The sequence below is a fragment of the Habropoda laboriosa genome, unplaced genomic scaffold (assembly GCF_001263275.1).
Source record: "Habropoda laboriosa isolate 0110345459 unplaced genomic scaffold, ASM126327v1 scaffold40, whole genome shotgun sequence".
NCBI classification, from domain to species: Eukaryota; Metazoa; Arthropoda; class Insecta; order Hymenoptera; family Apidae; genus Habropoda; species Habropoda laboriosa.
The window spans coordinates 7,424,901-7,437,652 of NW_017100231.1; the positions used below are offsets into that span (position 1 = coordinate 7,424,901).

At 31.7% G+C, this 12,752-nt stretch overlaps 3 protein-coding genes across 4 annotated transcripts in view; 2 read left to right on the forward strand and 1 right to left on the reverse strand.

Annotated features, from left to right (window-relative positions):
* LOC108571496 (gamma-tubulin complex component 2-like) overlaps positions 1-2,115 on the forward strand; it is a 5,400-nt gene extending 3,285 nt beyond the window's left edge. Inside the window, exons 15-18 of the mRNA XM_017933551.1 lie at positions 3-59; positions 561-638; positions 1,788-1,948; positions 2,034-2,115. Coding sequence (XP_017789040.1) covers positions 3-59; positions 561-638; positions 1,788-1,948; positions 2,034-2,115 — 378 coding nt within the window. The remainder of the gene's footprint in view (positions 1-2; positions 60-560; positions 639-1,787; positions 1,949-2,033) is intronic.
* A 1,507-nt stretch (positions 2,116-3,622) lies between these two features.
* Positions 3,623-8,426, reverse strand: LOC108571559 (transient receptor potential cation channel protein painless-like). 2 transcript variants are annotated; one of them, XM_017933628.1, is made up of 3 exons: positions 8,330-8,426; positions 5,490-6,584; positions 3,623-5,240 (listed from the first exon to the last, which is right to left on the reverse strand). In XM_017933628.1, exons 2-3 carry the CDS (start codon positions 6,574-6,576, stop codon positions 3,712-3,714), a joined length of 2,616 nt encoding a protein of 871 aa, XP_017789117.1. In that variant the 5' UTR covers positions 6,577-6,584; positions 8,330-8,426; the 3' UTR covers positions 3,623-3,711. The 2 variants fall into 2 exon arrangements, with proteins under 2 accessions (XP_017789117.1, XP_017789116.1); XM_017933627.1 differs by lacking the exon at positions 8,330-8,426 and adding an exon at positions 8,028-8,158.
* A 1,804-nt stretch (positions 8,427-10,230) lies between these two features.
* Positions 10,231-12,752, forward strand: part of LOC108571517 (mucin-1) — a 12,387-nt gene continuing 9,865 nt past the window's right edge. Inside the window, exon 1 of the mRNA XM_017933577.1 lies at positions 10,231-10,379. The gene's annotated coding sequence lies outside the window, so the exon portion shown is untranslated. The remainder of the gene's footprint in view (positions 10,380-12,752) is intronic.

The window sequence follows — 12,752 nt, forward strand, 5'->3', positions numbered from 1 at the left end:
TTCTTGGTTGTATTACCGGCATCTGTACTGCCTGTATTGAATTTTGCAATTTCATGGAAGTAAGTGTCACAATCTTGGCATAGAAATCTGTAAATATACACAGGTAATCCTAAATTGTTACATGATTGTGTATGTGGTATACACACTCATACATAAAGTACAAAGAAAACATTTTGCCTAAGTTGCATTCTTTGCTTTGATTGAAATATCTTTGTTATTCATAAATATCTGCAAAAGAGCATAAAATAGGTGTCACAGATATTTCTGATAAAATTATCATGTAGAAATAAATGGTAGATATAACTGAAACATTGATACCGTTATTGAAAACTTACATTCTATACTTGCATTTTACATATGACATAAGTCAAAATTATTATCTATGCATTAGATTTGAATATTGTTAGACATACAAAAGTGGGTCTGCATGATGTGTTTATTATTAACACAACATCGTTATACGATAGCTTATATAGTCTAATACTTCCTATACTAAACAACCATAAAACTAAGCAAAGGTTTAGTGGTAAATTGAATTTTAATATTTTACTAATGTTAAGCGTATGAGCCCATACTACATTGACGCCGAATTGACGTCCATGATTGGCGCCTGTCAGGAAGATGTCTATGATTCTGAGGTATAACCCCAAAATTATAACTTCGCTTCCACGCATCTGTGTAGTACTAGTATCATAAAGCTTTTCTCTTTTAGCAAATGGAAATCTTTGTATAGGTCATCTTTATATGATGTATCAGACTTAAATTAGCATGATTTATATGTACAATAAGAATTGAATGAAAATTTACCAAATGGTATCAATTTCTTTTATTTAAATATTTTTAGCAATAAAAAGGAATGAGTAAAATTGAATTTTTCCTCTCTAGTCTAAATATTTCTAGTAATTATCAAGAATGGATATGTTCGATTTTTAGTAGATAGAATATCATATTTGATCCTTTTCTTCAATTTTTAGTAAAAACGTTCGTAATTTGTTTATATATAATCACACGTAGTAAGGCGTTACTATCATGAATATTATTATCATTAATATTCATAATAATATCACAGTAACGAAATACTAATATATTGTAAACATATTAAATTTCATATATGCTAATACACACATTAGATACAAAATGTGAAATGGTAAAGTAAGTTATGAAATTTATGTAGTATAAAAATGAAACACTTCATAAACTTTGTTATACACATACATATATTTGTATATATGCATAATACCTCCTATTTACTTAAAAATTAGTACATGAATATATACTAATATATTTTTTAAACAAATTAAACGAATGGCAATGTTGCATGCAGACTTTGTATTAAATGTAAATGTATTTACTTATAAATTATGTAATGATTATATGATATATGTTTAAGTGTATATTATATGTACACATCTGAAAAAAGTAACTATTATTATATTTATGTCTGAATATGTACTTCTTTTTTAATATAAATTACATGTTGAAAATCATGGAGGTATAAGCATGATACTTTATACTGTAAATTACAATTTTTTATCAAAAAATTACATTTACAGCAGTGTTCTTATTTTCAGCAAGAGGTATACATATTAGATTTAAGTAATATGATGCATTTGCTTTACGAATTTTGTCTGTAATCATATGTTTTACAGAACCATTTTAGATACCATCATGTATATTATTTTCATTTATTACAATATGTGCTTCTTAATCTTAGTTTTACAAAGGGACATGTATATTCGTTAATTAAAATGCAAAGTTAATAGCATTGTGTTTCTGTTATTTATTAGGATGAAGATGGAGATATGTCCAAAGAGAATGCAGCTAGTTTCGAAGAAACTATCATATCGTTGGACGAGAAGTTTACTCAAGTATTAATTCGTCTTTTAGACAGAATCTGTGATCTAGGGTGTGATAACAACAATGAAAAACTTCTCAACGTCTTTTGCAGGTAAGTTCATTACAAAAATGTATAAATACTTATTCTATAATTTTTTTATAAATCAAAAATTAATATTTCATTGCTTTTCAATCAGGCTAGATTTCAATTTATTTTATACCGATATTTTAATACGACGTGGAAGAGAAAAGACGACACAAGAAGATGTTTCGGGGTAACCATTATGTACTCATATCTGGTAGAATACTATGTATTCATAGACGTATTTGTAGTTTTCGAATAATTACTTTGTAAAGTAAAACTTTTTGCACTGTATTTGTACACCATATTAAAACTTCCATAGATGTTAATGTAACGTTAAAATCTATAGGTAAAAGGAGATTCAAGTTAGTTGTGCACTAAATCTTTTAAGTTATTGAAATCATCACCTTGACTGAACTTGTTGAAAGTTATGTAAATCTGTTCACATTGGTCACTTCGTAAAATTATTAAAAAACACTACCTATTTTGTACATTTAAAATAAAATGTATTTTATAAATGTGAAAGATTTACAATATTCATGTTATAATACTCGTACCAAAAGTATTTTTATAAAATTTTCATTCTAAAATTGGAAAATACATTTTTTATTACATAGATTGAATATACAGTATTCAAAGAGTTTTATGTAATAATTAATTAATTCATTTTATGAAATGATGAACAATTAAAAAATAAGGTTGTGTTTAATATCATGAATTAATTATTTATTCCATAGCACTATTAATGTGTTGTAATTTGATAAACTATTTAATTGTTCACATCAGTGTATAATAAATCTTTCTACATATATGCATAGGTTGAAAATTGTAGTTATGAAATGATGATCAATATAGTTAACAGTGTATAGTTCAGTCCTTATATCAGTCTGTGTATAGATACCTTCTGATGTTTTTAATTACATATAATCAGATTTGAAATATATGTTTAAATACGTATTTAAAGTTTTTACATTCAAAATGTGCAAGTGATTTTGTATACAATTAAATATTTTATTAAATTTAATAAAACTATTATAAATAATATAAAAATGTCTTATTTATCGATTTGTTTATGAAACATCACATGTTCAATTCCTGTTGTAGTTAACAAAGTAAAAGAGAAGTATGTATAAGCAATACAACACATCTACAGGAAACCTTCGATAATGCTCGAACATTGGGACACAAAGTTGGCAATTATCGAGAGGCAGAAACAATTCTATTCTAAGAAACGAATGTCCTGGGCGTGCTGAAGGTAGAAAAGAACAACGCGAATGAAAGAGAAAGAGGGAGAAAGAGTCGAAATGTTCGGCAACATTGTAGGCTCGCGATAAACAGAGACCTTTAACTCAAAAATCAAACTTTCTTACTTTTGATTTGTGACGAATGAAATTTTTACCAACATATTCGTCACATTTTTCTAATTGAACTGATACCAAACACGATATAATTTGGAGCATATTTGCTTACTTCATAAATGATAATAAGTAAATATATGTAATTCAAATTACAGTAGTGCACACATAAGCGTCCGCATTTTTGCACACTTAAGCGTCCATCGCTATCCCCACCAATTCTTGTAAATGGGACATCGGAGTGGAGTTCGAGCGTGCGTCCTCTCTTTTGTTTAGTTAAATTCGCAGAAGTCACCTCCCCACTTAAGCGTCCACATTCGGTCCCGACTGCGGACGCTTATGTGTGCACTACTGTATATCGTGTTTGATGCGTTTTGGGCAATTATCTAAGGTTTCCTGTAATTCTCATCATCTCTCGCAACATTAAAATTATTATTATCAATCTTCTGTTTTATATCTTCTAAATTCAATCACAGATAATTTCTCTTTCACTTCCTTCAATTCGCTGATCACCTTTTCAATGTTTAATTTTCGACTCCTCTTTGATAAAATCTCTTTGGCTTGTTGAAAAATAAGCATTTTAAAGGGGTCCTTGTATCCGACAGTAGTATTTTCATCAAATCGTCCCTTGTAATACATTTCATTATCACGAGCCCCCATCATATTGTGCGGTTGCTTTTTCAATTTACCACTTTTCAAAAAACTTGGGAAAAGAAGCATCTTCTCCGCAAAAAACGAGGACGGATTGCATCCACAGACACGCAAGAACCCACAACAGACTAAACAATGCAACTTATTATGTGCAAACGAAGTGCCAACGGCCACGTTCTCCATGTAAGCAAGAACCTGTACCCTAGAAATTAACCCTACTAGTTCCGCTTTTCCAAGAATGTCTGCGGTATCGCTAACAGCCAAACCATTCAGTAAATTGAACAATATTATTGCAATGAGAAAAACGAAGGCGACGAAAACAAGGTGACTCAGAAGTGGGTGCAACATAAATGGAATGTCATCAGCGTCAAACTCTCCGGTAAGCATAATAATGGTCTTGAACAAGGAGTGTTCAAAATCTGGAAAACTTTCGGAGCCATCTTTGAAGAGAATGAAGAAAGCAAGAGCAAAAGCGTAAATAAGTATCACGTAAGGGGCTAAAAAGCGCATGAAGTTAAGCGACACAGTTTTGAACATCTCTACGGCGGTGGAAAACCGTGGATACTTGCCTAACAGGATTATGAACACCCAGGCGGATAGTAATATCGTTACGACCGTAATCGGTGTTCCTGCACCATTTAGCACAGCGAATCCAGAACCTATCAAAGCTATTTCCATCCAATTTTCGTAAGTTGATATATAATGATACGGTGATGAGATTAATTGAAGAATTTCTTTAAGAGTGAATATGACTAACATAATACCGGTAAGTATTTGCAAAGTATTAACGGAACTTGATTCGTTAATTTCTGTGCTTGAATTCGTAGGTGCATATGGATTTTTAACATAACTTCTGTATACTATATGACAGTTCAATAATATATAAAACAGTATGTAAAATATTAAGTTTAGACACAGAATAGGCTTTACTCTTAACCATTTCAGGTATAAAAAGGAGGATAACAGAGGGTGCTTTAACAGGTATTTTAAGTTACTTTTGCTAGAAATATACCGCAACGCGTCCATTTCTCTTTTCTCTTGGTTCATCCATTTGTTCTGTTGGCTGTCCATGTCAGAGGTATCATGAGGCATTAGACACTTGTAATCGAATTCAATGTAATACTCCTTCGATTGTCCTCTTTTAGCCTGTATGCAGTCGTCGAAGTATTGGGACAAAGTAGACATGGAAATGTCTGCAACTGGTGGTACGCCGAAGTTGTTCATATGACCGATGTAGCTTCCTTTCTTGAGTAACGATGTCACCGCTTCGCGACAGTCGGCTCTGGCCGCGTAATGGAGTGGAGTATTTCCTTTGCCTATGGCATAATGGAATTTTTCTTTTAAATTTTCATCCAATCATATTGTTATTTTTATTGTTTGTTTTCCTAAGTAAGTTTACAATTTAGACTGTATATAAATGGATTTTTTGTTTTTCAAAAAATGAGAAGAAATGTTAATAAGGGCGCTTTTCTATTATGTTTACTAATATTCTTGATATACAACTGTATTTTTTTTTTAGGAAGAAAATTAAATTTCTGTTGTATGTTACACTGTATAATACTCACTGTCTGTGCATCGAACATCTACATCCTCTCTTTCTAGAATTAAGTTTAAACACTCCAGGCGCTTATCAATGGTGCCAGTGCTTGCCTTTTCCAGCATATCCAACTCTATGCAAGCATTCAACAACAGATCATTCTTAACTTCCAAATCTGTGTTCAATATTTCACAAAGAATATGTGGTAAACCCTGTTGAATGGCCAAATTTGCAGCCTTCTCCAAATTACGTACAGATTTTTTTGTTCTATCTAACAACTCAATTACTGCATCCCTGAACCTCCTCTCCACAGCCATTTCTATCAGATCCTCTGCTATGTTGTTCACTACATCATCCTTAACAGTTTTCAAGCATTTCAAGAAATTCATTTCATCATTAGCATTTAAATAATACTTCAAGTTATGATCATTTCCTTCTCTGCTGTCAACAGGGGGCAATTGGATATCTGGTAGCTGCTCCTGCAATACTTCCCTGGTCGTTTGATTGTTGTAGTCTTTGTAACTGTCCAAATCTACCTTGTGTTTTGTTTTCTCCATAATTAAGTTTATCATGTCCTTTTCGCTTTGCATAGCTGCCATATGCAATGCAGTTAGACCTTTGTTATTGGGAATATTAGGACTAGCACTTTTTTGTAAAAGCAACTCTGCACAATCCAAGTAATTCTTCTTCACAGCCATGTGTAAAGCTGTTTGTTGTCCTGCTTCCAAGTTTGGATTTATTGTAGGCTCCTCCAATAATACACGGAGGACATTCACATGACCTTTTTCTGTGGCAAAGTGAATTGGTCCACGATTATGAGCTTGATTGACTCTATTGACTATTGCCCCTTTCTCTAATAGAAATTGTACAAATTCTGAAAAGCCATTTTTACAGGCAATGTCCAGCAAGGTCTCCTCTGATCGATCTGAATAGGAATAGTTTACATTGATCCTGAGTGGCTGTTTTTTTAGATATCGTTCAAAGATATTTCTAAAGGATTCATAATTCCTTGCACATAAGTGGTCCCAAAGTTGCTTGTATATGTCCTGGAATCTTGGGTTTGGTGTGTAATCATGCAGAAGATGCATATCCAAAGACTCATCCTCTGGATCCATGATGAAATCTGAAAATTTATGCATTGCCAATGAATAAGCTAATTATTCTACAGGTTGTTTTACAAATAGTTTATTGCAATAAATTTAATTTATAAAACATTTGCAGTGTATTATGCTTATGTTTAGGAATACATAGAAAGGATCTTTGCATAAGAATTTGTGGATACTTTTTTTTTATTTTCTACATTTCATAAAATCAGCATATATACATATAGTAAGCAACATGTTGCAATTTTTATACAGATAGCTACATGCAGTTTAATTTAAATAAGTAATAAAATCGTGTTTTAATTATATTTTACACCTGGAACGAAACGAGATACTGCGTGGCATATGCATGCCCTACGTGGATGTGTGAATCATTACGTTACAGTTTCAGTAATGATGTCAGTGAAGCAAATATTAGCAGGACTAATAGAGATATCACATTGCCTTATTTCCTTTGCAAGCTTAATTTTAAAATTATTTGGAATGACTAGTAGACCATATTTTTTTCGACGATTTCGGAGAATAGAGCGGATAATAATTTGATTTCTAAATTACCAAAATTTTTGAATACGAAAATTTTTTATTAAATTTACATTTTATGGCGTTAAATATTTTTAATTTATATTAGTAAAATTTCGTTGAAATCAATATCATAAAAGTACAAATATTAAATATTTTACAATTTACTGAAAAAGTTAAATTAACATTTTAGCTAATTTTCATTTATCGAAATAATATTTTCTTATCCTAAAAAAGTACGAGGCGGCTGTTTATTATGCTGTGCAAGCACTGTCCGGATGCGTTTCCTGTGATTAACATTAATTCAAGTTCAGATAAACGAGAAATGTGAAGAAGAATTTCATCGAATTGTCCACCGTGAACAATGATTACAGTAATATTACGCTTAATGCCTCGTTATTAACAATGGAATATCAAGTTTCCATTGTAATACGATGAATAGAGTTGATCCTTATTGAGATAACGCGCGAAACTAACAATTACACATTAAAACGTACGCTATCGACCGAATAATTAATCTATGTTAATTACCTGTTCATGCACTATTAACCCTATCACTACTATTCAGTGTAACGAAAAAAAAGGGTAAGAGTTCAAAGATAAGATAACAACAACTGATGGATAAGATAAAAAGTAAAAAAATAAGAAATTAGAAGCAAAAAATTAAGATTAAAATGTAATAGAAAGTACAGGGTGCTTAAGAAAAATGTAATAACACTTATCTATCTCATCAGTTCTAGTTCTCTAAAAAAAAGTTACCTGTATATAAGCGTTAACATTTTTTTAACCATCCTGTAGATAATAAGAAACAAATTTATAATTTATTAATTTTAAATAATTGGAGTGAAGGTATTGTTATTAATTTTTAAATGATGCTCTTGTATCGCGCTGACCACAGATATGAATATGAAAATTATTATGATCCAACTTACTAAATGGCATACCTTCGATTGCAGCTTATTGAAAACCACCTTACACTATAGTGGAATTATGCTGTAGAAAAATCGACGCCAGAGTAAATATCACGGGATGGGTATTACGTCGTTGTGTACTTTCAAAGAACGGAAAACGAAAACGCGCACATAAAACAACGATAAAAGGAAATCGAAGAAAATCTCTCCACGTACTTCAGTCTGCTGTGAAAAAGACTGAACTGCTTTGCTGTACACTTCCCTTCATCGTGATGTCAGCGTGGACAGGGAGAGGGGAATGATCAATGTCAGCTTGTATTCATGGTACAATTTACCTTTTAGTCCCTCGAGGCGTAAACACCTTGTTTGTAGATTTAACTTGAAGAAATTTACAAATGAAGATTAACTTAATTCAACTTAATTAAGGTTAGGTTAATGCGACTGTAATAACGTAGTAAATGACAGAAAAATGAACAAGATTGTACAAGCATTGAATTGCTAAATTAGTGCTTCAAATATAATGATGAGTCAGACGAATGTGTAAAAGTAGTCAAGGGTTTAATTCAATGTAAAATCTTGAATAAGCAATAAAATGTTTCGGAATATATGTGTGTACATAATCGTAGTATGATATGGATTTGTTTGAGGTATGGTAGTTCTTTGATATCATTTAAATAGAATATTATTTAATTTTTCCCAGTCCGATCGATCCAAACGGACCCATTACAAATATTGGAAAGAGGTTGTGTTTGTGTTGCTTTTTCATCGTGCATTTTTAATTATAATATCTCACTCTAGGGACTCTAGGAACTATTTTTTATTTTTCCTTTTTTATTGTGTTATCAAACATTGTTCAGGCATAAATGGTCGTAACGACTGGAAAACATGAGTTTGAAATTTCTCTTCGAAACCTGGATATATCCAGAGCTCAGCTTCCTCCGTCTACCTAAATTTTACATCTACATATTCTCATCCCCTAAATACTGTCCACTTTCACCACTCTCTACTACTGTCTCTATGGAACAACCAATCAAAAACATTCTGTAAATATTCCATGCAAATATTCGTAACCTTCTTGTAAGCAATAGAACACATTAATTTGGTGTTTAAAGTACTGCGTACGTGTAGCACTTCACAAACAATTCAGTATATTACGCATGCGCAACTGTAACGTCTAAATGCCAAAACTAATGAACAGATTTTTTTTTAAACAGCCCCTATGATTTGGGTTGGAAAGAATTAAGAAGGTTGCAGTGTAAATTGACAATTAGATAGAACAGTATAAGATTCTGTAAAAAAATAACTTGAAAAATTATTTGGTTAATTTAAAGTAGATATATTGAGTGAATATTGACGCATGCATTGTATATGTATAAAGAATATGTAAGAGAAAAATTGAAACTTGGAAATTCGATGAAATAAGAAAAATTAACAGGTTATCGATTTCCCATGATAGCGGATAGCAGCTAAACGATACTAATGCTTTTTTCTACATTTGTAATAAGCCAGAGAGCGGTAGTAGACCTTACATTCACTTTTGTATACCGTCACTCGCAACGATAACGTGAGCCCCTAATTTTAGCTGACGTTTGCCCTGACCGAACAGGACACAAGGTCTAAAGGAATCGATGATGAACACCAAGAACGTTAGGGTGCGTGGGTTGCGAAATCGAGTATATCCATTAAAGGATATGTAAGCAGATACTTTTTTTGTGAGTAGATGACGTCGGTAACGTTTTTAAAATGCAATTCTTTTTGTTAAGAAATAAATAATGTTGTTGTCACTTCATATACGTAATAAACGATAAACAATAAATAAAACGAGAGGATCAAACTAAAGAAAACGGTCTTTTACTTCCATAGCAGTGATATTAAAAAGAGTATAATAATACGGAAAAGTAATATACAAGGTGGCCCATATTGCACTCAAAAACAATTTCTTCAATTGTACAATTTTTGAGACAATTACATGTAACAAAAAAAAAAAACAAAAATCATTGTAAAGTTAATGTAGTGATATCATTCCTTCCCTTTTTTTATCTTTGAAAAATTTAACATATAATGACAATGTTCGGTTCGGAAATAAGAGACTTCCCGCAAAGGATAACGCGACGCGAGGACGCATGCGCCGACATCCTCAATCGCGACAGAGATTAAGGATTACGTGGTGGGAGTAAAGACGCACATGCCACGATAGTACGACGTACGACATTTAGTTTTCAGTCGTTCAGGAACGCGTCTCAGGTGAAGGTGTGGTGATAATTTGGTGCTTCCGTGTTTCTTCAATAAACTTCTACTACGAATTCACAATTCGACCCATCATTTTACTGCTCTTCGTTCGACAACAGAATACCTCTTTGTCGTAATACCTTTCGTGACATCTAGGTAAATTATATCATAGATTTCATTGAGCTTCTTTTAATCCATTTGAAACTGACGAAGCACCATGTCCGTCGGTTATAAAGGAATTGATACTATCAATTAGTGTTGAAAAATCTGTCAGAAAGATAAGATCGCATACAGATACTGTAAGTATAAAAGAAAATGTATAACAATTTAAATGGCTTCGATTTCAAGTGGGTTAAGCGAATAATTGTGAATCATTTGATGTTAGAATTCATAAAAATGTATGGTAGAAAAATTTGTCGATTACCGATAGGGGTGTATCCATTTAGTAAGAAATTCGGTATGAGACATTCTTGTCTCAATGAACTCGGTTGGTACATGTGTTAAGTGTCTCCACTACTGTGCTAAGCAATCGTACACTGTGTACATATTTTTATTGCACGGTGTTTATATACGTTGATAGTATTGACAAATATTACCGACTTACCGAGTATGTTAAGCAAATCTTCGTTCATTATTTTTTACTTACTTTAAGTAAAATAAACTTCACTTATTGAATCCCTTTTTCTTTCAAAAGAAAATATTCTCCAATATCGAGTTACGTTTAAAAAATAAAGTTAGTATGATAGAATATAAAAAACATAAAAGAATATTTAAAAAATAACTAACATTGATTAAATATTTAATATCTTTACTTTTAAACTTTACTTTTAATTATATTTAAAATGATGTAATTTGAGAACAAATTTTAACTGAATTCTTATTCTTATCAATTCAAATAACTAGATAAATTTAATCGAGTAGTTACATACAATCAAATCCATCTTATATTTCGATCGTGAAACTGTAAAACCTAATGTCTGACGTCAAGGATATTTTGGCTTCAATAACACTTACCGTAAGAGAACTAAGGTGAGTAAAGTCTGAGTAATCCAGCGTACCGTAAACAAATATTATGTCATCGTCACGTATTAATGAATTCGCCGACGGCGACATTACAATGTCATAATTGGCAATTTATTTAGCATTGTATACACTACTTCGATAAAGTCGATGATTCCAGGTATCAGTCAATTGTTAACTGATAAGTGGAATAGAAAAATTATGGCTAGATTAGAAATAATCTAGACTACAAATAATGATAGAAATAATGTCAGATACAGTTTGTGTTCGTAAATATTTATTGCGATGAAAAAATGGGAAGTATCTAAATCATGTTTCCAAAGGTCAAATATCACTTTGAATTGTGTAATTTATTGTGATGTCGGAATACCTCATTTTACAATTTCATAAAGCTTTCTAAAAAGAAAAAAAACATTTAGTGAAATATAATTAATAAGTATGAAAATATATTAAACTGGTTTATTAATTATTAATTATATTATAATCCACTTGATTGAATGTAACCAATCAAAAAAGTATCTCAAATCCCTAATTTCCATATGAAAGGCTGTCAGAGGGAGCGTGGACAAAAATGGCATCGCTTGGTACCGCAACTATCAGGCTTTGTTTAATCTGTTCTCTACTTTCTCCACGCGTGGAATTAACAGTCGTTTCGAAACAGTTGAGTCCTTTCGAGTTCGGAACAATGGCAGGCGATCTAATAAAACACGTGCATGCTCGTATGTAAATGAAGGATTTACAAAAACCAAAAACCATTCGTAGCGTTTCATTGTCCGAATACTGAGATGAAAGTCTCTCATAATAGAAGCAGTCACGAGAGTAAACAATCACATTTGGTACGACCACAAAAAAGCAACACAGACTAAATACGTAGAAGACAAAATGTTTACTTTTCATGGGTATTGAATATATATACATTCCAGACATTCTGTTTTATCTCGAAAAGAGCAAATAGATGTCTCACAGTTAGATATTTATAATAAGTAAAATTCGCGCCAACTCAAGAATCGAAAATCGAATTGAACTTTGACTTTCTTCGCTATACATATTCGACTTCTTGTAACGAACCATATTTAGCAAGGTTATGAGAAGCCCGGTGTATACGAGTGATCAAGAATCTCTCATGTTTGCCATATTGGGCTAGATCGATTGAATGATCGATTCTCGATGATCATGAAAACTTCTTTTATAATTTCGAAACGTATCTCGGTCACGTGTCTTTAAACTGTTTTTTGCCTTGTCTTATAAGCGACGATTTATTCTCAACTTACTTATTAACATGATACTCAACTTATAAATGATACTATACTTTTTACGGTACTAAATACACTATACATATGTATATAACAGTAGCCCAGTTTCAATAACAACGCTCATATTAAAAAGTTGAAAGTTCAGCATTATTTAATATTAACATTACACTATATATATTAGTGATTCTGAAAGTTTCATAAGTGAACAATTCGAAACAATTGAATTTACCGCCTAATTTACGATATGTGAGTTCAT